General features: G+C 44.8%; 1 protein-coding gene and 1 long non-coding RNA gene across 5 annotated transcripts in view; both read left to right on the top strand.

The window, feature by feature from the left end:
- Window positions 1–26,811, top strand: part of NCAM1 (neural cell adhesion molecule 1) — a 116,527-nt gene that overhangs the window by 44,817 nt on the left and 44,899 nt on the right. For 3 of the 4 annotated variants that reach the window (XM_080567593.1, XM_080567592.1, XM_080567595.1), the window contains exons 3-9: window positions 15,188–15,262; window positions 16,798–17,016; window positions 17,759–17,902; window positions 18,761–18,898; window positions 19,390–19,507; window positions 19,720–19,889; window positions 20,422–20,564. In XM_080567593.1, the coding sequence (XP_080423719.1) occupies window positions 15,188–15,262; window positions 16,798–17,016; window positions 17,759–17,902; window positions 18,761–18,898; window positions 19,390–19,507; window positions 19,720–19,889; window positions 20,422–20,564 (1,007 nt within the window). Of the gene's footprint in view, window positions 1–15,187; window positions 15,263–16,797; window positions 17,017–17,758; window positions 17,903–18,760; window positions 18,899–19,389; window positions 19,508–19,719; window positions 19,890–20,421; window positions 20,565–25,030; window positions 25,061–26,811 lie in introns of all 4 variants that reach the window. The other variant, XM_080567594.1, reaches the window with a different exon arrangement.
- On the top strand, window positions 476–15,181 carry LOC308182635. The gene is made up of 3 exons (XR_013941973.1): window positions 476–4,844; window positions 4,933–5,029; window positions 5,170–15,181. It is a non-coding gene; the product is annotated as an uncharacterized lncRNA (long non-coding RNA).

Below are 26,811 nucleotides of genomic sequence, written 5' to 3'. Positions count from 1 at the left end.
AGAGCAATTAATAACGGTAACAATTATTATAAAAGCTTTTTTAGTGGTACATTATCTTTTGCTACTTGAATCACGGAAGTGCATTGATACTTAGGTTTATTCTTTCAGCAAGACTCTGCGTTGATTACTTTTTCTTTTCTGTGTGTATGATTTTCCTCTGTTTGAGGGCAGTTGCATTCTTCTTGTACTCCCAGAGGACATTTGTCTTATTTCTTCAGAGTTTTCTGTTCTGCTGTTAGATATCATGTAACATTGGTGTTTTTCTTGGGCTTTTATTTCATGCCCCGGAAAGTGATGGGGGGAGGAAAGCTCTTCGGGGGGCAATCCTCAGGTGGCCTCAAAGGTCTTTGCCCTCACAGATCACTGCAGCCAGCGTGGACAGAGCACTCCAGCCCAACTTTCTCCTTCAGCCCTCCCACCCCTGCTTGCCTCACTGGAGTTCCTACACTACAGTTGCAATACAAACATTGTAAGTAGTAGCAAAACATGGTAGACTTAGCTCTAACTGCAGTAGGTGCTGTGTGCAAGGTGGTTCTCTGTATATGGGCAGAGTGGCCCCAGTTTACGTTCTAGATGGGTGAGACAAGACAAGAAGATAGCACAGTCCCCCTTTTACAGTCAGAGAATTGAAATGGTTTGAAAGTGAGCTGAGTCTGTACTGCATTGGTGTCTGACTTCAGTGAGGTGTGATGAAGAGATAATTTGGGGGTGAGTGAGTAGCTCAGAGATGCACGTGTGGAGGTAGGAAGGTGTTAGAGGAGAGCTGGGGATGGGGTCGGTGTGCCCGGTAGGAGCACGTCCTAGGGCAGCACGATGAGTAGTCAGGTACTGTCCGTACACCGAGCTAACTGCTGTGCTCAGTGGTTAGGCACATATCTCCGCTCCGTACTCGTCAGAAAGAGATTTTCTTTGCCTCTTTCATTTCTGGTTACGAAATACAAGGTGAACACTGAATTGATGCTGTTCCTTCCAGAAGTGTTACCTTAGCCTCCTGTGGCATCTGGCCGGTCGCCTGCCGGATCAAAAAGCATCAATGAGCAGCTCGTCGGTGTGGTTGCTGGTTGTGCCGGGTTTTAAAGGAAAAGAGAAAGTTGGGACACTTTGCTCTATTAAGACTAATACAAGAGTTAACCTTGCTGGTAGAAGTAATAGTTTATATCATGTAGATTGAAATTAATTCTTCACTTGGGATTCATTTAGTTGACATTTTCTTTCCTGAGCTGGCTAAGCAGAGAGGAAATACGTTCTCTTAAAAATTCTTCTAGCCAAATGTCAGCGGGTTCAAAGAGTCGTTTCTGTCTGCCCCCCACAAAGCCCCCTATAAAGCACTGTTTTAATGCGTTAGCAATAAACAGTATTTTATTAATGTCAGCATTGATTTACAGTCTAACAATATGTTGCTTGTGCTCTGTATTCCAGGACTGGTTGCGCTAGTATTCCCTCACAGTTTTGATGATGAAAAGCCTAATTATGACAGAGAGTGGCAGGAAGGACAGCTGAATTATGAAGCTGTTACATTTAGAGAAACATTTTAATTTGCTCTGCTGGCTTTGAGGCTTTCTTAGACCCCATTGTGTCACGAATAACTTGATTGGAAATGTCCAGTTGCCTGAAGTTGTCATGCGTTGTTTTTCCAAGTCCAAACCGTACTGGGTGGTTGCTGTTCTGAACGAGATACATCTGTGTTCACCAGTGATACCTGGATGTTGGAGCTCGTAGACCTCTCGGCAAAAGTTCTGTCAGGAAGAGCTTGACAGAATTACAAAGGAAATGGATGTACACACGGGAGCTTTAGAAGCCCGAGAAATCCTCCTGCTTCAGGGTGTACCCCAGCCACTAGCAGGTAGGGCTCAGGCGGGGGCTTTCCCTGGTTACACCTTACCCCAGGGATTAACCTTGCCTGCTTCTGTTTCAAAAGCTGGTGCTGAGTAACATTCAAGCCCAGCGATTGCACCGAACTCAGCCGTATTGTGGAGAGCACTGGGCTGTGATTAGAGACCAGGGTGCTCTTTGACTAAGTGCTCTTTAAACCAGGAACAAAACAACAGGCCCTGCCCTAAAGAGCTTAGCTGCAGTTCTGGTCTGTATAATCCCTTGTGCCAGTCCCTATTTTCCTATTTAGGGAACACTTCTCAATAAAAAGATGTGGTTTTTCTGAAAGTGCAGAGCAGGCACCAAACACCTCTTGACACTGGGTGTTCTGTGCAGAATATTGGGCTGCTTGGTGAACCCAAATGATTCAGGGTCTGAGGTAGTTCATGGAACCTGAAGGATGAAAGCTTCTTTAACTCAGGACCAACTTCTGCGATCCTTAAATTAAGACCTGCTGTTCCGAAAATCTTGGTTACCCACTCTAGTATGTTAGTTGTTTACATTTTATTATATTACCCCTAATTTAAGCTTTTGCCATCAGGCTCATCACCAGCTGTTAGCGAGAGCCAACTGGATGTTCACCAGTTCTCAGAAGGTATTTGATGGGCATTCTTGCCTTTCCTGTGTGTAAGAAACGGCTTTTAAAAAGCAAATGCTGCGTCTTATAAAAGCTTGAAGCTGGATTCTTGCTGCCTTTCTTCAGATGCAGTAATTTAGTCTAGCCACTAAATAAATCTATGAGCCAGTTTCATTAAGAACACTGCAGGCCCCTCGCATTATTGCAGTAATCAAGGCACTTGCAGCCTCGCTTCTCGTGCTGATTTTATTATACTGAGGAGATAAAGTTCAGCCAAGACAGAGCCATTCCTTGGTCAAAATCAATGAAGGAGGGTAAGCAAGTGACATTACTATGGAAACAAATGCTGCATCCTAGAACAGACTCGGAGCGGTGCAGGGAATACCAACAGCCTGCTTCAGAGAGAACGGGCAGGGAAGCGTGCTGGCGTGCTGCGAGGTTCTGCAGAACGCAGAAGACATCGCCGCTTCTGGCGGGCAGCGAGCTGCACAGGCCGAGGCGTTGGGATGTTACCCTCCTGGGGAGAGAGGCTCTAGGCGGGTCAGGGTGAGGTGGAACAAAAAATGTGAGCGTAGCCAAGTGCTAAGCTACAAAAAATAAGGGATTGATGCGTGCGGCTTGGCCGGGCTGATTTTGCTTCCCTAGGATTAAAGATTTGCGCTTCAATTTTGATCAGTAGTTTCCGTACAGTTGCAGTGGTTTTAGGACAGATTAAATATGTCCTGGTTTTGTTCTGCTTTTACGGTTTTAATACAAGGCTGCCTCTTAGTAATCTTGGTGATTAGCTATGGCTTAGGCTGAGTTCTCGTAATTTACAACCTTCACCTGTTATTTTCCATTCCATCAAAACTGCTGTAGCAGAGCGATCATCTTTATGGGCCATTTTGTGCGCAGAATAAATTACACACGCCGACTGCTCGATGCCTGAAGCCACTGCGCTGACTTATGTTGCTCTAACTCTGCACAGAGACCAACGTACCGGGGAGATGCAAACCATTGTGTAGAGCTAAATAAATTCGATCCACTCTTTTGCTTATATGGAATAAATTACCAGAGAGAACATGGAATGAGAGAATTAGGCCGTATCAGAAAAATCTCTTGGTTCAAGGGCTCCGGTTGGACACCTGTTTGTCTCGTTATGTTTTTTTATATGTAAGGGTTTGAGTCTAGCAAGTCTTGGATACACTTCAGAACTTCAGGAGAGGAGACGGAGCATTTCCCTGTTTTCTGCCTGGTTACTTTGATCCCCTCAGCTGCAGCTGATGCTGTGACAAGTTTGGGTAGACTTGGGGGAAGGCGACAAGTTTGGTTGGTTCTGGGCTTTTTGACAGTTTCCTGGGACTGTGCCTTTTCGAGCTTCATAGCTGTAAACAACTTTGAATTTTGAGTTCGTGTAGAACTCTATTCCTCTTCTGAATGTTGTAGTGCTTGAATGAGGACAAGCACTGATTTTTTGCCTGTAACTTGAGAGAGATGATTCCGATAACAGCGTAGTTGAAAGAGCAGCGCAGCAGCAGAGAGAAGAGGCAGTAAACAAGCTCGTTTCACTCTTGCCTAAAGGCATTTTAAGTTCCTGTGCTTGTTAAGCAAATAGGCCAGTGTATTAGCATATTATTGTCTAATCTTCTGACTTGCGTTTTCATTATATTAATGCTTTAGGTTTTATTCAACGCCAAGATGTCTTGATAATGCTAATAACCCTAATGGTTTGCTAAAATTCTGGAGATTATATAAATGTGGTAGTTGCAAAAGGTCTCCCAGTTAACACACACTACTTTAAATGTTACTGCAGCATACCCACAAATTACAGTGGTATTTCAAGAGACGGTGATGTGCTTAGCAAGCAATCAAATTTCCAGCAGTATCGACTTTTCCACCCCGTGGCAGTGCTTTGTCTCTGGGCTGTAAGTGCCTGGGCTGGCTTTGCTCATCGTCATCGAAGGCTTGTCCAGAAGGTTGTTGAACCTGAGTCTCTGGGCCAGCCACGTCCTGGGGTGCATCAGGCTCAGTCGGTCGAGGGAAGGGATTGTCCCGCTGTGCCCCGCACTGCTGCGGCCTCACCTCGAGCGCTGGGTGCGGGCTGGGGCCCTGCAGTGTAAGCAGGACGTGAAATAGTAGTTAGCACCCAAAGGAGGGCTGCAAGGATGGTGAAGGGTCTGGAGGGAAAGATGTCAGAGGAACAGCTGAGGTGCTCTGCTTCTGCAGAATAGTCCTTTGTCTTCTCCCTTTAATGATCAGATTTTCTTTGTCTTCCCCTGAGCTGCCAAAGGACAGGTTCATAGATAATAAATTCGTGCCCTGTGGGTTAGGAGTGGCTGTGCGTGCAGCTAGTCTTGGATGCTGCTGTCAGCAAATCGGCACCGCTGTGTTATGGGCTCGCTTGATTTATGGCCAGGTAACAATGCTGCCCAAGTGACAGAATTGATTTTTGACCTGATCTTTTGTGTACCGTTACAGCCACTTTTCTCATTAATTTTGAACAGAAACAGCGAGCCGGATGAAAAACAGATATTGTCTGTGGCAGAACAGATGCCTGCCATGGCAGGTGTATCGATGAGGACTGATTGCTGTTACCTTGATGTAAGTGCTTTAGGAAAAGTGTAATGTTAAGCAGAAGGTGAGAAACTTGGGAGGAGCAAGCAGGAAAAAACATTTCATGTTTTCTCTGCTCTTCCTTTTAACCAAAGTGACCAAAAAGAGATGTTTGTTTTCCTCTTGAGGAATTCCAGAGCCAACGTGTGATAGGTCAGGCAGATGGAGGAATTGCTACACAGAATGGGAGCTGCTGTCCATCCACGGAAAGAATGAGCCAGACCTAGAATGCAGCTTCCTCGAGCAAATTGGATGACTGCGGTGACAGGAACGTTACGGTGAAATTAATCATTTCTGTGAAGACAAGACTTAATTTCAAACTTCCCAGCTAGTCCCATGTTAACTGTTGCTAAAAATGTGTTCCAAAACAAGATTGCCATTTTAATAAAGTGGTATAAGAATTCTTTTCAAGACTTGAGAATCATATCTCGTGCTCTAATGCTACTGCAGTTTGAGTAAGGTGAACTTGCAGTAGACTGTAGTGGAAGCGGATGCACATCACGGGGATTGTTTCTTTTTCAGAATGACTCTGACATCCCAAGAGCTCTTCCAGGGTTGTTAGCTACTTCTGCATTGGAAGAGAAGCAGTAATTCTGCTCCAGAGAAGACTGCAGCTTCCTGATGACTAATGAACGTGTACGTGGTGCTCAGCAGAGCTGCTAAGACAAACTAGCTGCAGTAAGATTAGAATCCTGAGCTTTTACGAATCCTGTTCTCATTTTCTTCCTTACTATACCCATAACGCAATGCCACTCATCCATCCTGCTGCTGTTCAGCAGAAGATTGTAACTTCCTTAGTTTTCAATTACTTTTGTCCATTCTGTGATTTAATGGATCCATAAAACATCTTGGCTTAGTTTGGTAAATGAAAATATTTGCTGTGGCAAATAGGGCTATTTAGCAATAAAACGTTTTTATCAAGAATGTCATCAGAAGAGGCATAAAACCATTCCCCATAAAACTATTGATATGTCTGAGAAGCTTCAGTTTGTTTTATACATTTCTGCAGGAGAAGGTGTTAATGGTATCAGTTTTAGTGTATCTTTTATCAAAAAATAAAAGCACTTCTGGGCAATATTTGGAAACGTCCCGTACTTATGAAGGACTGGGTCACAACCTGGGCAAGGGAAGGGCAGAATCTGCATTCTTCCTTTTCTCTGCCCCACGCTGCCTGCATCATCTTAGGTATATCACTTTGTCCGGAATTAAAACAATATTGACCTAAATTAAGCTTAGAAGCAGTCTTTCTGAATTCCCTGTCAGTGTTTTCATGGCTACACGGGCTGGCTGGCTCGCTGATAGCAGCTGCTTCGGCAGGACATCGTCCTTTGGCAGGGTGCAGCTTAACTAATGCGGCCACTTGCAGGGCAGCAGATGGGCTGGGCTGCTGTGTGAGGCTTTCAGCTCGGACGGATGGCTTTGTCCCTCGTGGGGTGCATCGTGGGCCTATGCCCAGCCCCGCAGGCAGCTAGGTTCCTGATCGGATAGGTTACACTCTGTTAGGAGGCAAATTAAGACGTATTTGCCTTGGGAAAGCAGACAGGTTTCTTAAAGCAACAAGTGAGCGAGTTTTCTCCCACTCCCAGCAGCCAAAAGGCATTTTGGAAGGGGGATTTTCCTCCTATAAAATCACCTTGGACCTACTTCGGGTGCTGCATTATCCCGCGGAGGCTGGAGGAAAGTCAAGAGAAGATCCTGGTGGCTTTGTTTTTTCCTGATTCTGGGTGTTGCTGTGGCCACGTCCTTCTCTTTGCGTGTTGTCACGGCACTGTGGTAAGCTGCTGTTCGCTTCCCCTGTGAATCTTTGTTTTGCTATTCCCCAAAGGTATCGACAGTCCCCTCCTCCGATTCGTGTCAGAATTACTGAGCAGTTACCATGGTGACTGGGGAAGAAGGAATTGGATCAGCAGACCAGCTGAGATCAATCCCGGCTGCCCGCCTCCTATTCCTGAGCAGCCAGTGCATTTTTAATAACACGGCACTGTACAGGAGGCATGGCTTTGTCTTGCTAAGCCTTTGTTGTATCTTAAATCTTGAATGCTTTCACCATAATCTGCCAAACTCGCCAGCTTTACAAATTCTACCCTTACTCACAAAGCTGTGTGCATTACACTCCGTAGATACTATTTTCTTTTCTAGTCAATTTTATTTATTTCTGGAATTTTGTATACACTTCACAGTTTAATGGAGGAATTTTAGCTAGAAATGAGCCAAATTAAAGGTACGGTCTTTAAGAAGTGAACTTAGGGTTCTGCCACTACAACTCACTCAAACCTTCCTGCTTCTCATTTGGAAAAAGCTAACGCGTTTTCTCTTAGCTTCACTTGCATGTCACAGGGAAATGTAATGCAAAAAAAAAGCAATGGGGACAGAAAACTGAAGGTTGGTGCTGTGAGCTGGTTTGCTTCTAGACTTCGACTTTCAGCCTGCATTTCTTTCCAGCAATTTCCATAAACCCATTTGTTGCCAGGTGTCAAAGATGGTGTCAGCGGGCAGGGCGAGCTCTTTGAAAAGCCAGTGCCTATACGTGGATGCTGAGTCCCGCCCCAGCTGGTTCTAGCTGCCCGTATTTAGAGCTGCCCTTAGATCAGCAGAAGCGAGGTGCGTAATTCAGACTCCACAAGCCTGATGACAGAAGGTAGTGCGGTCTGGCCCCGGGCCTCTAAATTCGCTTTGTTCTTCTGTACTGAGGCCATAAACCAAGGCTCCCTGCAGGTGCTGCTTCAGTCAGGTTTTTGTGAGCTCTTCTGTTACAGGGTGGATGCGGAGTTGGATCAGTGAATTCAGAAAGCTGGGAATAGTCTTGGGTTGGCTGTTATTTGTTGCTCTGCACTTCATTTTCTTTGCCCATACTTCCTTCTCAGAAGAATAATTCATTTTTTAATGACTTTTTGAAAAACCAAAGAGATAGTAAGGACGGTGTTTTGGGAAATATTTTGGAACTCTTTCTGCATGAAGTTATTTTCTTCAAAGCAGTGAGAGCAGCCAACGTACCTGCTTAGCCAAGCCTCCTAGGGACTGGAGGACCTAAAGAAACGGGTGACCTCCTGTGAGAGAGCGCCACTGGTGGGTTCCTGCAAATGGCAGTTCTGTTTGTGTCATGGCTGCACGGTTCCAGGCTTTTTCTTTGCAGTCCTGCCTGCTGTGTTTGTATAAACAGATGAGTCCAGCTTTCTTTATCTCCTTTTCTCTACCTGCCTGGGGCATTGTGCTTGCTGAGGCCACAGCAGCTCTTTTCTTCTAAGCACAAAGTGCTCAGTCAGTTTGCTTCCTGGGCTATTATTAGAACTGCTGCAGCAAGGCAGGTGAGCATCCCGAGCTTTTTGCAAATTGTTCCATCAAACTGGAAGGTGCTGAACGCTGTTTAGATCCAGTCGATCCCAATAATTCTTCATCTGGCAGAATAAAAGTGGGATTCTTGGCGAAGTTCTGGCAGAGGCAATGCTTTGTTGGGTGTTCGCTGTCACAAAAGCGATGGCTGTGACTCTCAGATTTATGGCCTGCGTCCAGTTTAAGGAAGGTTCGGGGGCATTGCCCTCTCTGATTCCAAACAAGTAAGCTGATCCCGTAGGCATAGTTGTGGGATGTGACAAATTCCTACCTGGAAGATTATTCTTTGCAATTCCTTTCCTTATTGCCTCTCAGGAGCTGTAACCAACAAATGGCTCCTTGTCTGGGTTGGTTTTGTTTGGACTAACGGCTGGGAAGGAAAAGGGAGCCTGATGAGCCTCGGAACAACTGCTGCAGCTTTCGGCTGCTCCGCGATACGCCAGTTCCAAGGGGGCTTATTGTTTCAGGCGTGGATCTCCAGCTGTATACACTTCTAACCCATCTCAAATCTCTCTCCGTGTTATTTAAAGCAGGCATTGTTTTGAGCGGTGGTTCCTCTTAACGCTGCAGTGACAGTGAATGATGCACGTCCAGTGAAAGAGCGCCTGCCTTGCTGCGACAGTTGTCCCGGGCACGTCCGTGACAGGAAGAGGAATTGCTGCTTTTGGTGGCTGCAGGGGGCTGCGCTGAAGCCAGGCAGGAGGATGTAGACGAGGAGCTGCTGGGATACCGGGGCTCCTGTAAACGTGTCTAACAGAAGAGTAGCTGCAGTGTGGTAGCCCAGGGGTTTGAATAATCTGAATTTGTACCTGAGTACGTTACCTGCACGTTTAGGGGAACAACTCTGCCTTGTTTTTCTTCTTGTAAGACGGCGGGCTTTCACAGACAGACCGGGTAGTGAGGTACTAATCTCACAAGAATTCTCCGAAGGCTAGTTAGTACTTTGTTCACTGATACTTGTTTGCCGTTTTGGTATTCGGGGAAGCTTGTTCATACTGTGAATTCATAGCATGCTAACTGCTGTCTGTAGAGAGCCTGCGCTTGCAGAGAGTTGCTTCAGTAATACTCAGTGACAGGAACAGCACAGAAGAGCTTGAGGAAGCGACACACATGCATAGGTCATAAATCTGTTGGCAGGAGCTCGAAAATGTGAGCTGAGCTGGCTGTAGGCACAAGTAGAGTTTTATTGTTCAAGTCCAAGTTTTCTTTTTCATTTCTTTTTCATTTTTCTCAGCTTGCATGGTATTTTTCTCAGTGGTCAAGAGACTGAAAATCTGACCTTATTTAGGGTGAGCTTTTGGACGAGTGGAAGTGTGTCTCAGGACTGTCACTGAGACTTGGAGTGTTAATAAGAGACGTTTCAGATGAGGTTAAAAAGAAGCATGGGTCAGTAAAAGTTTCAGTTCGTAATATTATTATGCTGAGAGAATGTTAGAGTTGATACGGAGAGGGAAGCTGATTCCTTCCCTCATTTTTTCCACCACCCTGAAGGTGATTTATGTGGCAGCTGTTGATGTAGGGTAATTAGAGGAAAGACAGAAAATCCATGTAGAATCTGCCAACATTTGTTCCAAAGATTAGTTGTCTAAAGTACCCGCGGAAGAATGAACATCCAGTTTGTTTTTTCCAAACAGATTGATAAATTCTTGCATAGCAAAGGCAACAGGTGGGTGAAGCAGCGTGGCAACATCTTCGGTCTTCAACCGTGAGCCTTGCCTAGAGGACAGGCAAACAGTCAGAGAAGGGGGAAAGGGACTGCTCATGCTGCCTTAGCCACATCCCAGGTTAGTGCCAGTGCCTCCTGTCTCTGGAAGCGGAGGGCCTTGCGTCCTTCCCAGTAGTTACTCAGGGCCCTGAGACACTCATGGGGTCTCCGAGAGCAGCGTGTGTGCGCATCAGAGGGTGTGCTTCTGCCGCTCACTGCGCTCCTGTACTCTGCTTCTCTCGAGTCCTTGTGAATTGAGAGAGACGCCGAACCGCTACCCAGCAATTAGCAGGCTCACCTCTGCTCCACGTGGCACGTTATTTGCTTAGCAGGTACAGCCTGCTGTGCTAGCCTTAGTCCTAGCCCAGCGGGAGGACGTCCTCCCTGCTTCTTACCAAAATCATGTCTTAATTTGAGCTCATTTCTTTTGTTGAAATGCAAAGCTAATTATATTTAACTACAGATGAACGCGAAGCTGCATTAACGGAGTTTTTCGAATCAAAGGGGAGTTATTCAGCATTTCTGGGGGGCTAGGGAACTTTGTAACCAGATAAAAGGTACGGGGGAGGGCAGACCTATAAAAAGTGTTATTGTGTGATTATGAAGAGGCCTTTTAATGCAGTTTTTATGTGTTGCTAAAAAGGCCTTTATTGCTTGAAGTTGGAAGCAGAATACAAATGGGCTTACAGTGTCTATTAAATGAAGAGTGGGAAAAAATAGTCTCTGTTTCTCTTAACTGCAAAGTAAAAATAATAATTAGTGATTACAATCCATGTCAGTGCTGGATTCGTGAGCCTGATCATAGACTAAGCAATAAAGTAGCAGGTAGGGAACAATTGTTTGTGTAATTTAAGACATGGTTCATTGTTATGATGAACCCGTTTATCCAGGTTATGATGTCAGCAAATTGTTCCAGCCTATCTTTATCAGTAGAACAATTGGGTTTGAATTCTCCCTGGTGTAAAATAAAGAGTAGGGATGAGCTTGACATGAATAATTCAGGGGAACTCTGCTTCTCAGATGATACCTAATTTCCAGATCTGTTTTTCAGTTTCCTTGACTGAAAGCTTCTGGACACGCAGCCGTCCCCTTCCTTAATCAGTTTAACAAAGTTGATTTTGCGGAACTGCTTTGACAAAAAAGCATGCTCCGCCCAGTGCAAGCAAAGAGGCCAGATGTACACTTCTCCATTCCAAAAAATTGATAAAAATCCAAAATATCTTACTGTATTTGAAATGAAATCAAGAGGTCTGATTAGTTTGGCTGGGATGTAACAAACCCCATCCTGGCTGTCACTGATTTCACTAGGTAGTCACAATCCTGCTGAAAAGGTAAGCTTTACATCACCCCGCCTCGCTGGCTTCAGCCGGGGCTCCAAGGCAGGGGTGCAGGACAAAGTGTCAAGGCCAGCTCCAGAGCCCACCGCAGCAGAAAGCTCTTCCCTTGCGAGGTGCCCCGGTGTCATAGCTGTTCCTTGGTAGCACAGATGGATTTATGGTGCTTGTCTCTGCCTCGTCCTTGCTGTTCCCATCACCAAAGCTGCAAGCTGGCACTTCATTTGAGTCATGGGGGGAGCTTCTCAGAATGTCCTTGCGCTGACAGGGCGCTGGGTGTGTGCAGGCGGAACCTGCTTCTGTTCAGTGCTGACATCATCTTACAAGAAAGCGTGCTGACGGTCGGGAAACCAAAATACATTGATAGTGGATGAAGGTCTTTTCAGAAGTGTCTATGGTGTATTTTGTTTAGTCAATGCAGGAACACAAAAATTGCTGTGTTTTACTGCACAGCGTAGCTAGCTTTGCAAAACACAGTAGCCACAACATCTCTTTTGAGTTGCATTCTCTGAGAGTTTAAAGCTCCAGTTCTGCAAGAAGTTAAATCGCTTATTCCAGTGCAACAGGTGGAAAAGCACTTGAACATCTCAACTCCTCCAAAGCTGGGACTGCACGCTAGTCAGAAGGTAAAGAGACTTGGATTCCTAAGTGCCAGCAATGCCCGTCTATCAGATTTCTTTAGCATGTGTTGCTCTTAGTTGCTTACATAAATGATTCTGCAGCAGAAGCTGGGTAGGTATTTGGCAAATCTGAGTAGGAGCTTTGTTGATAACACCAATGCATTGGTGGCTTCCTTAAAGGCCATGCAAAAGAGCAGCAGACAGTGGGCAAAGAGCTGTATGAGAAACTAAAATGTTGTGAGTAATGTTGGCATTCATTAGTTACGTCTTCTGAAGTTCCAGGGAACTCAGTCCATGGTGTCTGGTTTGGTATCTGCAGACAAGAGAAAAGACGAGAACACACAGGTTTAGTTCCCTTACCGTGCTGCAGGATGGCACTGAAACATAGGGACAGTCTGGATGTCTGGCACAAAAACAGACATGGGCAATGAGGTACGTGATGGTAGCCACTGATCGAGGCTACCATCGAGCCACTGTCTGACTTGCTAATGGAACGGGGAAGGGCAGGAAGCTGATGGGCTTCCTTTGGTCACGTTTTGCAGCAGTTTAGAGCAGCTGGTGGTGGCTGTGAAGAGAAAGGTAGGTAGGTAATTGCAGGCTCTGGATGCTAAGAGGGTTGTTTGTAACACTCAAGTGTGCCAGAACAAGAGCAGGTAGCACAGACCTAGGCTGGCCGAGTGCTGCTACATCTCTCCTGCACCATTTCTCCAGCCAGCGTGCTACTACAGCACTGTCTGCCACTGACTTCGGAGTCACGTTGTCACTGTTTAATAGCAACGTTCAAGAAGACACTGACAATTTGAGAAGATAAATCAGTGCTTCTGACAGCAGCAGTTTGTTGAATGACACTGGTGTTACTCAGTTTTTCTGGGGTAAGGTAAATCAAGTGTAAAGGGCATGGATTCAAGTGTGTCAGCACTTTCTTAGAATAAGCATCTGAGGGGGGGCCTTTTCTGCGTGTTTTTTTTTTTTACACAGCTTGTCCTTTGAAGGAAGTCAATGTGTGCTAGAGGAGAGATGAAAGCAGAGAGAGCATCTTAGAATAGAAGCACCCAGGTTGTCCCAGCAGCGTGACCCAGAACCACGGACACGTGAGCTAAGTCCCACTGGGATACGAGCCTGCAGAATGTCATCTGTCGCACAGCCGCCTTCTAAACCCATCCCTTTTCCTAGTGTGCTGTAGAGCCCTGAGTTCAGACACCTTATCAGAAAATCTTATTACTTATGTCCTTTTTTTAACGGTAGCAGACAGAGGTCCTTCGTTCTGCATAAGGCTATACGCTTGCTGTGTAAGCCCCGCAGTTTGTGGGCCAAACTATTTCCCAAGTCCTATAAGGAATGTTGCTACTGGTACACAATCTGAAAACACTGGGAAGAGGTCCCAGTAGAGGTTTGTATTTATTAAAATGTGTCTGTGTTCTGCTGATTCCTCTGGCTGCTACGGTGTTCGTACTGGAAACTTTTGTAATGTCATTCTGGGTGTCTGCATCGCTGCACATTGCTGCAGCTGCTGTCCCAAGGCATTTGTTGAGTTTGTAACGATGCCTGTGCTCAAATCTAGTAGTAGCGCCATAGTAGTGCAGAAGGTTAAGTCCAAATCTATAGTAGTGCAGCAGAGTCTTTCTAGATGGTCTTTTTAGCGCCGCAAAGGAGAAATCTGCTCTGGAGGAATTCAGCTGTCTGGATTTGATGCTAAGGTCATTGCGGTACCTTTGCAGTTATTCCACATGGCAGAGATCTTCCCAGGAAGAGCACCTGAGAATGTGATTCCAGATGTAATATTCAGATGTCAAAAGGATTTATAGAACAACAAGAACAAAAAAATAAGCCTACAGAAGGAGGCTATTTAGTTCTTGTTGCACTGAATCTAATAAACCTTTAGCCTTTTATTATATTTGGTTCTTTGTATTTGCAGTTCTGTCTGGGAGTGAATTATATTGGAGTAGTATAGTTGAGAGGAATTAGATTACCCAGAAATAAAACAGGCTGAATGCAAGAGCTAAAAGGGCAATGTGTACTTCATTGAAAACAGGAAAGAGAGAGAGTACCCTCAGACAAGACATGTGAATTAAATAAAGATGTCCAAAGGGAGATCTAAAAGGTCTAGGATTAATTTTGATTTCTTTCAGCAACAGTATCCTCAGATATTTTGTCTGGATCATTATCTAACTTAGATTATTTTAAATGATTCTTTGGAGATTGAGCTGCAGGGATCTCAGGAGGTACATCATCTTTCACTGACTCCAGGCTCCCTTGGTTCCAGACAGGCATGTAATGGATACTTCACCCACAGGGGTCAACAGAACGCCTCCTGTGTCTCTGCTGCCAAAACCCCTTCCGTCTCTTATTTAAAACAAACAAACAGAAACTCACTTCTAACATAAAAGCCAAAGGATTGATGATATTCTGTGAGAAGACAGCAGAATACACCAAAGTATAGCACTAGTGCTTTTCTGTGCTAGGGAGTTAGGTGAAAAGTGCCTGGATGAACTTGGAAGCAAGTCTCAGCCACTACTGTGAAGGCAGAAATCACAAACTGTCGGCAGTCCTCATCAATGCGTCCTGGAGGAGATTGCCTTCTTCATCCAGCTATGCTCTGGCTGCTGTGGGCACCTTGGATTCACTGGCTGCGTGGGCTTAGACTGGAAGATACTGCCAAGGAGCCAGGGACTCCCACCTGTGATGGTTGGTGACTGGGACTGGCACGAGTACCTTACAGAGCAAGAAGTCATCTCCAAAGCAAAGATAACCTGTGTACAGTGCTGCCAGAATAGGTCTTGGAGCCAGTTCCAGTTAACATTCAGAGGTGTCCCTAAAAGCCACTCGATGTTCTGGTGTGCACCCCATCCGCACTCCTGTGTTTTGCAGTGTGGTGCCGATTCGAAGGTCAATCGCACTGTGTCATTCTGTGTAGTTTTATGATGGACTGGAAGTGACGGAATGTTAGCAAGTTCTCTTGGATCCTCAGGGACCCCGGCACTGTACGCTCAGATAAATACTGACAAAGAGCAATGATGATGAAGCCAAGCACCTTCCACCCTATGCTCCTGCATTGGATGTGTAGAGCCGGCACAGGGGTCGGACGCCTGGCCAAGCTTTTTGACTGTAGACAACTCTTACTGTCTAACCCCATCCTGCATGCTCCTTTCTTTTCCAGCATCTCTACAAGTGGATATCGTTCCAAGCCAGGGGGAGATCAGCGTTGGAGAATCCAAATTCTTCTTATGTCAAGGTGAGTGATGGCTTATGGCGTCAGGTGTCTACATCTGGGTTTGCTGGAAGGTTGATCAAGGTATTAAGTCTGGTAAAAGCTCTCTTGTTGGGTCTAGCTGCAAGATTGTTTGCTCTTTCTTTCTTATATGCCCTTATATTTTTATGAGGCTGAGGAGCAGAGGCAACACATGCTGTTTACCAGGAACACTAAATGCACTCTCCCTTGAGAGCTGGTAGCAGAGAGCAGCTCCAGCAAACAGCTTTAAAAATGGAAAAACAAAAGAAACAGCAACTGAAATGTTGTCTCTAAGCTTGAGCAATAGCCACAACGATGGCACCTTGCATCTTTCCGCAGCTCTTTGATCTTTTGAATTTAGAATTAAGCTTGGTTTTGCTGGGTACTTTTTCTTCCCAAATTTTTATTCTAATGAGTTGCTAAGAGCACTAATAGGAGTGCTGGGTCACTTCAGAGTCGTCATCTCTGCAGCTAAGGATTTTAATGCTGCTGGAAATCTGTAGTTTTGTTTTTCTTTGTGACAAAACTTAGTGTTTGTTTAGCTTCCTGACTGCCCCAGGCTGTTTTCCTGCACCAGGAGGTGCAGTGCTGACACATTCCATGTCTCCCAGAGCGGGATCTACAATTTTATGGTGTTATCTGAATTACTATCTACATGTCCTCTTCAAAGCAGCTAGCCTGGCTTCTAGTGGGAGGAATTGGTATGCTGGCACACCAATAATCGCATCACGGAGCTTGGCACAGATCAGATAGATGATGTCGTGAGCTCTGGGTGCAAAATGCTGTCAGAAGCCCACACTTCCTCTGGAGCATACCAGCTGGGACAAGTAATGCCGTTGACTGATCCAGGGATGCTCAACTGCAGAACAATTTGTTAATGCTGCTGTTTTGAAAACGGAAGTGTTCTGCAAGTGCTGTTTTGGTGACACTTGCATTCAGAAAACTTGGGGATCAGTTAAAGCCTCCCCAGTAGGAGGAGCTTGTCCCAAAGAACGAAGCAGCACAGGAATGCAGAGATGGGAGCTGCAGGAGAGGCACAGCTTGGAACCAGTTAGTACCAATACTAATTTACATTCAATGCGGCAGGAGGTTTAAGCTGATCAATGCCAGAGCTGCTGCTACAGCAGTGTCACCATTTGGATACACAAAGTAGCCCAGCCTGCAAATACAGGCAGTTATTCAAAACATGGTGGAGCTGAAGCAGGAAGTTATATATTTTTTTTCCCCTCAAACTGCATATGTGGTGGAGGGGCTGGGACAGGGGATCCCAGGATGCATGGAAGGCCATTGTGACCTGAAACAAAATTGTTCCCGTTTAGATTATATGAAAAACAAGCAAACAACTAATATCATTTTTGCAGGACAGCAGCTGACCATTCACAGTGGTGAAAGATAATTTTCTTTGTTTGCTTCTCAGGTACGATAAGCCCTTCCCTTGGTTCAGTCTTCCACATAGTGCTCCTGGTTGTATTTAATGCCCTCTGTGCATATTTGTTGGGAACTCATTTGAATTTGCTTTTTCTTTTTATTGTCCCTAGTGGCAGGGGAAGCCAAATACAAAGACATTTCCTGGTTTTCTCCTAATGGTGAGAAGCTGACGCCCAACCAACAGCGCATCTCAGTGGTGCGAAACGATGACTTCTCCTCCACCCTCACCATCTACAATGCCAACATCGATGATGCTGGCATCTATAAATGTGTTGTCAGCAGCGTGGAGGAGGGAGACTCCGAGGCCACCGTCAATGTCAAAATTTTCCGTAAGAGAGCAATTCTGAGGCTATTTTCTGGTCTGCTTTGCACATGTATGAGGCATGATTGGGGAGGGGGAGACACCTTACCTTCCTAGAAAAGGCTATTGCTAAAGGGGAGGAAGGAGGGTGTTAAGAAGATTCTTCTCCTTGGTTTTGAGGGGAAAACAGATATTGAGACCTTTGCTTGTCAAGTGTTTAACAGCTTGTCTGCTGCTTAAATTACTCCGAAAGACAAGACAGCAGAAGGAAAAGATTCTGGTGCATCATAAATGTCCAGGAGGAACAAGCAGACAGAGCAGCTTCTGTGGATGACAAACATGCTAGGAGATAAGACTAATGTTAGTAAAGTGCTTCACACGTTCAGAAGGCTTATAATTAGCTATTGGCATGTTGTCCAACAGAGCCGTGATAGCAGCTCCTCCGCTTCTTGCTGGGGAGCTGGGCAGTAGCTTCCAAGTTGACATTTTCTTTTCACCTTGTGGGCAAATCTGTGAGCTAAGCAGAGTGTTGATTTGGCCCGCTGATAAGCATGGGAGGCAGGGCTGGAAAATGGGGTTCCTGGGTCGCAGTGCAGTGTATTGGGTCAGGTTATCCTGTGTATCCTGCCCTCTGGGGCAAGCAGATTTCTGGAAAATATGCCCTTTCGGATTTCTTTTTTTTTTTTTTTTTTTTCCCAAGCTTGAGCTGGGAGCACAGCTTGAGGTGTGTTGAAAAAGCTGCAGTGACTTTCTCCTTCCATTGCTTTCAGAAAAGCTGATGTTCAAGAACGCTCCCACTCCTCAGGAATTCAAGGAAGGAGATGATGCTGTGATTGTGTGTGATGTGGTCAGCTCGCTGCCTCCTACCATCATTTGGAAACACAAAGGCAGGGATGTTATCCTAAAAAAAGATGGTAAGGTGCAAGATGTGTCGGTGCTTGTCTGTTTAGGGGTCAAATGTCCACCTCCCATCAGGGCTCAAGATCATTTCAGGAAAACAAAGTGGTAGCACTCACAAGGGAGAAAAAAGTCATTTGCATGTAACACTAGGTTTTAGGATGTGAATATGGTTTTTCAAGGTGCTGTGATTTGGCAGAGGCAGGACTATGATGTTCCCACAGAGACAGACGGTCATCAGGCTTTTACAATGGCTTAGGCTAGGGAATTCTGGAAGCATTTTTCAGATGAACAGAAAATGTCATCAGACAGAAGAGCTGCGTGTTGTGACGCTTTACAGTAGTCCTAAGGAAAAATGGCTAAAAGCTCCTGGCGAGAGCTTTTCCTTTTAGTTCAAGATGCTACAGACTGTCTTGCTCAGAGTGGCATCTCACTGGCAGTGAGGATTCCAGAGCCCCACCTCCAGCCGAGCATTAGTGCCTCGGCTGTTTCCGACATCTTGTTGCAGGCACAAGGGAACTGTAGTAAGACTTGAATTCGGCCACCCTTGGGCAAGAGGGTCAAGTTTGAAATTGCTTCTTCTCTGATAGTACTGAAATGTAAATGTGTTTGTGTGTGTGTGTATTTATCTTTTCATAGCTGCGTGTATACTACAGTACCAGAGCAATTTGTCTGCTATCCCTGTCTGGTTTTCTTTCCTGACAATGTCAGATCTGATTACTGCAGTATCTCCATTTTAATGTGATGTGAAGGGAAGTTTCATTACATTAAGCCTCATCTCCAACTCAGAAAGGGCAAGGAGAGGTGAAGAACCTGTTAACTGCACTGAGCTTTCCTGAGGATCCTTGGATGAACTTTCCTTTTTTCTCTTCTAGTTCGATTTATAGTCCTGTCCAACAACTACCTGCAGATCCGGGGAATCAAGAAAACAGATGAAGGGATGTACCGCTGTGAGGGCCGGATCTTGGCTCGTGGGGAGATCAACTTCAAAGATATTCAGGTCATCGTAAATGGTGAGTAGCACAGAGTTAAGACTAGTAAATGGTAGAGGCCTATAGTACCTGCACTCCAAGCTGCTGATGGAAACGTTGCCTTAGATTCACACTCAGGAGTTACCGACAGCTTACTAAGCTTTCTCTGCTGTGTCAAGTAAAAACATCCATGAGTGTTTACCAGCTGTTTACAGGAAATCATCATACCAAGAAAAAGCTTAAGCTTAATGACTTAGTGAGGTATTGATCCAGTTGAGACTCACGAGTGGTTTTGTCCACGGTACCAAGTTTCCGTGCATCTCTCCATCCCCTGCTTTTCCTTCCCTAAGCTGATTGGAGAGCTCATGCATCAAACCTGCTGGCCGAAACGTGCAAGTGACAGTTCAAGGGTTTAAATCACTAGTGGCATCTGTCTGTATTGTAGAAATTTACAGTGAGCCTTCCAGGGCTTATTCTTGCTTACATCTTTTGTCTCCCCTTGCTAACTTCAGCGTGGTTTCCTTCTCTTCCAGTACCTCCTTCTGTGCGTGCCAGGCAGAGCACTATGAACGCCACTGCCAACCTCAGCCAGTCTGTCACCTTAGCGTGTGATGCTGATGGCTTTCCTGAGCCAACCATGACGTGGACAAAGTAAGATACTGCACACAGTGTGCTGATTCTGTGTGACTGTGAAGGTTTTCACTAAGGTGGTGTTTATAAACACAGTGGTGTATATAGCTCTTACATATAGACTATGATGTGTGTTTCAGGGTAATAATACAGTTCTCATTAACATAAAACCTCAAACAAGTAGCCTTCGACTGCTTCTCCCCAACACAGCCAGTGTGCTTTGTGCTCTGCAGGGATGGCGAGCCAATAGAGCCGGAGGATGATGAAGAGAAATACAGTTTTAACTATGATGGGTCCGAGCTTATCATCAAGAAGGTGGATAAGAGTGACGAAGCAGAGTACATCTGCATCGCTGAGAACAAGGCTGGCGAGCAGGATGCCACCATTCATCTGAAAGTCTTTGGTAAGCATGGTCTCATCCTCCCTTTTCAAGCCCATTGGCTGTTGGTAGCTCACTAGTGGAAGCTGGAAGTAGCCTCCTTATCCCAGATACTGCCTGATGGGGCTTATCCAACACTGCTTCTTTCCCAAATAGTGCTGTGCACCTCTGTTCCATCATGCTAGGCAAAACAATTTCTGAGCTTGTGTCTGAAACATTTGCCCACTCCATTCTGCTGCTTCATTGATAACAAATAAATACAGTCCTGTGCGTGGGGGTGGTGTGAGGTTCGTAGGCTTCTTCCAGGCCCAGAGGGCTGAATCCAAATCTAAAAAAGCTGTAAGCTGAGGTAGAAAAGGTCTTCTAGTTCTGCAAGGAGACACCCCCATCCTGGGCATCACTCACACATCGCTCTGTCCCCTTCTCCGTATGGCAGTAAACTTTTGCCAGTTTAAAAGCGTTTTTCCCCCATGTTGCTTGTTTCAGACATCGCTGTTTACAGGCAAGCTTTGTTCTGACCAGCAACTGAATGAAGGTTGTTTTTCCTTCTTTTCAGCAAAACCCAAAATCACATACGTGGAGAATAAAACAGCTATGGAGCTGGAGGATCAGATCACGCTGACCTGTGAGGCATCGGGGGACCCAATCCCTTCCATCACTTGGAGAACTTCAACCCGGAACATCAGCAATGAAGAGAAGGTATCACCACTCCCCAAACCATGGGCTCACTGGCAGGGATCAGTGCTGCTCTTACCTTCGTGCCTTTGCTGATATACACTGCATGATGGCAACAGGCAGATGCACGTGGAAATCACGGTGATTCCCTGCCTCCATGGAGAGAACACTTGTGGTCCTGCAGACTGTCTACTAAAGGGCCAGCTCCACAGCTCAAGGTGGAGCTCTCACAGCTCTCACAGCCATAGGTGTCCTTTAGTGCAAAGAGCCATCACCATTTGTAACAACTGACAAATGCTTTGTAATTCTTGCTTGTGTGGGTCCGAGCTGAAACCGTTTACAAAGCACTAGGCCCTGGCTCCTTTTCAGAGGAGTTTGCCAAGGGACATACAGTCGCAGGGGACTTGTGAATGGGGTTTCTGTCTTCTGTTTCCAAGCTGGGAGGTGGGAATGAGTACCCTGATTTCAGTGTTGTCCATGCTGTCATCATGATAATGATATCATCCGGGAGTATGGCAGGTGAAGAGGCGTGGGGTATTCTCTCCAAGATGTAGTGGACCAAAATGAACCTGTTAATTCATTCTTGCCCTTCTGTATGCTAACTCTGCATGTACTAGGAGCACAAAAACCTCACTGCCTTCGTGTTCACCTGTTTTGTGGATCGCATCATTTTGTTCTTAAAAGGCAAAAATAATTAGCAGTTTTTTTCTTTTGAAAAAGGCGCTGGGATTTTTATTGGGCAGAATTCCCCTTTACCAGACAAGAATAGGATGGGCTTTATTACTCTGAATATTGCATAATGGTTGTGTAGTAAGTTGACTAGGAGGCATAGTTTAGAGCTGAAGAAAACTTAGACAAAAGTTGGAATAAGGAATTACTGCTCGTTAATAATCTTCTAGTGACAAGATACTTCAAGGCTGAGCTACGTTGTGAATACGAGGGATTCTGATTCATGAAGGTAGCAGCTGAAAGACATCTAAAGTCTTAGAGGTAACCACTGTCAGACATCCACGTAGCTACCATTCTGCACTACAGCCTCCCAAATGAGCTTTTTATATTATCTCCGTGGTGTCAGCTCTTCACGATGTTGGTAATGTGTAACTTTTTTATCAGGGGTGCCAAAGATTTGTAGCTTTAATTTCCCCCCAGCAGAGAAATCTTCATGTCTTCTGGATTCAAAGGTTTGTGTAAATCCCTGCAAAGTTTAGGGAGAGATTCCCATTGCCTTTGAAAGCTGTGTGCTTGGGCTTTGACTACAGCATGATTGGCGGGCCTGTTTTTATAGGGTAAGGTTATTCATGGTCTTGTCTCAGTCTAGGAGTGTGATGAGAAGAGTTAAATGCTCCAGCGCTTCTAGCACTAGAATTTGGAATCCAGCCAGGGAAAAGAGCTTTGACAGAGAAGAATATAAGAACCGAAATAAGACTAAATCAAGCAGAAGTCTGTCGGAGAGCCTGTTTACAGAGAGTCCTGTCTGTCCAGCCCAATTAAACTAATGAGATCTCAGTGGCAAAACTGCTAAGCATTTTTGAGACTCTCACATGTCTTGTTCAACGCAGTGATGGATATTAAGGAATGATGTTATATATTCTGGTAGCTGCTTAGCAGAGGAGGAGAAAATCAAAGGTTTGAGGTACCATCATGTTCATCATGTACTGGTTCAAACCTTTGCGACAAAGATGTGCTATCATATGCCATTCGCTTTCAAGGCAGGCTTTTCTTCTCTCTCTCTCTCTCCCTCTCTCTCTCTCTCTCTCTCTCTCTCTCTCTCTCTCTCCTTTTTCTCATCCTCAATCTTGTGTTGCAAGTTCAGGTGAATGGTACAGACTTCCAGAAAATCCTCAGGTCAGAATGGCTCTGATGACATGCTACGCTGTGTACATTCAGTTTACCATCCACTTACTGGCTCTGGGACAGCACAGGTAAATGGATGGTGTGGGAGAGACAGAACAATTTCTAAAAATACTGAGCCCTAACTCTGAACATGTGTTAGAAACTTGGATGCATCTGTCTTGCTACAGGGTGTTTACTTGTTTACTTCAGTAACCATACAGCAGTCCTTATTTTTCAAGGTGTACAGGTGCCTTAACTCCCATGAATTAGGTACTTCAGAGCACTTGGTACTTTGAGAGGAGGGGAAAAAAAAAAAAAAGTGGTTTACTTTGGTTGCAAATGTAGAAACACGTTATTTAGGAAAAACTTGTTTCCTTTCAGACTGAAATTCCTCTCTATCTGCTGCAGAACACAGCAAGAGCTAACAGCCCTGGAAAGTTATTACCATAATTATTTGCAATGATTTGGCTTTGTCTTTCCTCAAGTATTTATTGCTGTGCCGATGTGGGGAGGAGAATGTTGTTGTTGTTGTTACCACTCGTAATGCTGATTTTGGCCAGTATGCTGTATTCCTCATCGCCTTCACTGGACGTTATACCCTTTAAAAGAGACATGCTTCTTCTCTCTCTCTTGCAGAACATCAACTCCGCTTCAGTGTCTACGTAGTTTTAATCTATTGTATATTGGTGTGTGCAGGTTTTATGATCTCATTGCAGACACAGTTATGCTTCCTGTCAGATTTTTGGATGAGGCAGTGACTGACTACTCTTACGTGAACTTCCATGGAACAGTTGCTGAGACAGTCTTGGGTTTCTTGCCCAGCAGCGTAGTTCAGTGTGTGAGGAAAGGGATGGGGAACAGGCGATGCTTTTCTGCAGGTCTTTTAACATCTTGCCGGCAGCAGGTATATATTCAGTGATGCAGAGAGTAGACGACATTGGCAGACCCCCGAAACTCCCTTGCAATTGAAGATGCTCCCATTTAACTCCTTGCTTCCTAGTTGAAGGGAAGATGCTGGTGTGCATGAGGGTCTTGGTTCTCCCTCTGGGGAAGGTGCATCCTACAGATGTGAGCTTGTGTATCTGTTAGTCTCAGTGAGGAAGAGCTAAGCTGAAGCTCTCCAGGATGGAGCTGGTGGTTCTGCCATTCCCCCACACCCGCCAGCCCCAGTACAAAGAAGCAGCAGGCTCAATGAGTGTGGAAACGGGCTTTTTCCCTCCCTCTTCCTCTAGGTTGACAGGCGGTGAACACCACTGGACAAAGGCACATCTAATTTTCCATCCCTCTGTGCTGATGCTATAGAAACTCATTGGAGAGGATTGAAAGGGGTGATACGAATGAGGCAGTCCCCTGGCTAGCTCAGGTAGAGAGCATAACTCGTACATGAAAAAGGGATTATGCTGAATTCTGATGATGGTTGCCTGCTCAGTTTTCAGTAACTTGTGCACAAGAGATCTAGATCTATAGAACTGATGAGATTATGGGAGTGCTGGGCAGAGTCCCAGCCCATGCGTGTGCTGGTGAGCTTTTTCTTCAGGTGGATCCACCTCAGGCCTCAAGTTAGAAGTAAATAGCCTGCTTTTATCTAAAATGTTATAAAATGAGACTGTCTGTACCATTTGTTAATACTTAAGTCTTGTATTTTTCACTGGAAGCACTGTGGAAACAATACTGTGCTTTTTATTCTCATTTCTTTAACTTTCATCTCCATTTCTGTAACGTCACTTTTGTGTATGCTGTTATATCCACATGCCAGCAATGCTTGTGCCCCGCATTCAAAAATGCTATCATAGCTGTGATATTAGCAGGTGATTTTTGCCTCCTAAATTGAAAAGGATCAAATTGAGATTGAAATAGGCACCAGAAGGAAAACATATGAAATTCATAGGGGGAAAAAGGGAACTCGGCAACTTTGGTCTTTCCAAACCAGAGTGAATATGGTCCACGCTGTTGCTGTCTCTCTCTGAACGGGAAATGTATGTTTACCAGTAAGGTTTGTGCATGTTTCACTGATGCCTGTCGTTTGGTTGTCCCGAGCCCAGTAAGGATTGGGTGTGCACATCCCCAGCCGTAATGAGCTGGGCATGGTCAGCTGGAGGTACACGGTTCTGCCCTGAGGTCTCCTGTGCAGGGGTCGGAGTGTTTCAGTGCTCCGCAGCTTGAGGGCTCCTACTCCTGGCACAGTTTGCATGTAAAAACCTGTACAAATGCATGATCAGCTCAATGCTACGAGCATTAATAATAATTAGTATGTTCGGGTGGCTAACAAACTGGTGCAGAACTTTGCAATTAAGTGACGTAGGTCATCAGATTCATTTACCTTGTGTGCTGGGGGCCTGTTTCTAGAACTGGTGAGATGTGACAGAGGAAATAGTCACCCAAGTTTAAGAACAGAAGCAGAGTCTCTAGATATGATTAGCCTTTGTTTAGTCACTTGAAGATCAGTTTTTAGGATATTATATTCCGAAGGCAAATGGAAATTGAGGTTGGGAAATGGAAATCACAGCCACCCCACGCACGAGATACACAACTTGGAGCCTGCATGTACTAAGAAAGTAGTGTGGTGCATACGCTATGATACCTAAAAGCAACCTTTGATAAACTTTTATTGCTTTTTTTTCCCTGTTGTTGTTGTGTTCTATATCTGTTCTCTCCAGGCTTCGTGGACCCGGCCCGAGAAGCAAGAGGTATAAGATTACCAGAGCTTTAGCAAACTTCTTAGGTTTTTTGTTGTTGTTGTTTTTAAGCATTACAGATTAACAAATCTCTAGTCCAGCAACCACGCCAACTAAACCAGCATTAATATTATGAGTAAATAAAATATTAATACGTAAAAGAAACAGCTAATAGTTAGAAGTTGCTTGGCATGTAGTGATGTGCTTTTGAATGAGCAAACTAGCTGTGTTGGGAGTGAGTAATCCTGGTTGGCACTTCAAAAAAAAAAAAGGGGGAAGGGGGAAGGTAGGGAAGACCAATGCGAAACCTGACAAATACCACTTCCATGATTTTCTTGTATGCTACGAGCGTGGATCCTGTTTCTTTTCTAGAGTTTCAAGAATTAGCCACAGCATGCAGTCTGGGATGGTATTTTTTTTCTAAGCATAGCCTGTTGCTCCAGCCAACTCATCTGTTTGCTCATGGCACTTCTTAAGTTTTGACCTTCTTTTAAAGGACAACTGCATCACGTTCCATTTCAAAATCAATGCAGTTAAATCTTTCACAAGTTATATTTTTCAAAAAAAATGCTCCCAGTTCCCAAATTACTGTTATTTGACTTTAATTTGCAAGGGTCAGTGAAAGGGTACAGGATAATACAGTAAATGTTTGATGCAAGTCTGGTTTGTTCTGTTTCACATTCAGTGCTGTATTTTAAACATAATAATGATCGTTATATACATCTGTGTATTCTATACACAGTAGTACACCCTTACATTCACCTGATCTGTAGAAATGCTTGCTTCAAAATGGACCAGAAACTGTTTCCAAGCAAATAAATGGAGGTCAGGTGGAGAACAAAATGAGCTACCAGAACCGGATGATGACTCCAATCTGTATGTTTAGAATCAGCTTTGTGGACACTTTGACTATCTTGAATTCTTTTTTTTTTTTTTTTTTTTAAGCTGTCTTAAGGGTGATGTAGCCTAAACAGAGGGAAATTGAAGCTCTAACTTAAGCCCCACCAGTCTTTCTCTTATCTGGGGCTGAGAACTTACTGTCCATTCTTCCTTTGAAATAATCTCTTGAAACAGAATAATTGTGCCAAGTGAAAGCATCAGACTCGGATCAGTTTGCGTTCAAGAATTTGGAATTTGAGTAGTCGCATTTCAAGTTAATTTCTTCCTGTTAATTCCTGTTACAATTGTCTATCCCTTCCCCCCTCAGTGTATTCAGTGTACTCTCTATCTCAAGCTTTTTGTTAATGTGAACACTAATACTAATAAGCTTGCTGTCTCTCAATTCCTTATTTTCTCTGTCTTAAAGTATCTGACTTGTCAGTGAGAACTTCTTGAAGCATATTATTGCAGCGTGTGTAGACTTATCTGGAAAATAAGTGGCTAATACAAAAACTCAGTTACAAGCAAAATTGCACCTCTGTTGCATCATCACAGGCTGGTAACTGGGAGTTAGCCCAACTTTACAGATGGGAAGAGCTGCAGATGGGTTCCGGTTAGTGAAGTGCGAGCACAGAGCTAGGAGCACTCATCTTCCTTCACAGGAGTTGGTGCTGTGGGCAGCATTTTCAGGTGCTGCTCCATAATGACATCTCCTGGGTGGAAAATGGGTGAGGAGCCTGTGTGAAGTTGTCACGGATGCTTGTTGATGAAAGGACTGAAAAATCCTTCAGTTGGAGGGAAAGACGGTAAATAGATTTCTTGCCTGTCTTAACACTAGGGTGTTAAAATCTCCACCAGCTGTTTACGTAGCGACTGTATGCCGT

Source organism: Anser brachyrhynchus (assembly GCF_964034855.1).
Source record: "Anser brachyrhynchus genome assembly, chromosome: 25".
In the NCBI taxonomy this organism is placed as follows: domain Eukaryota; kingdom Metazoa; phylum Chordata; class Aves; order Anseriformes; family Anatidae; genus Anser; species Anser brachyrhynchus.
The sequence above is the reverse complement of the archived record's forward strand: the minus strand, read 5'-3'. Positions and strand labels throughout refer to the sequence as shown.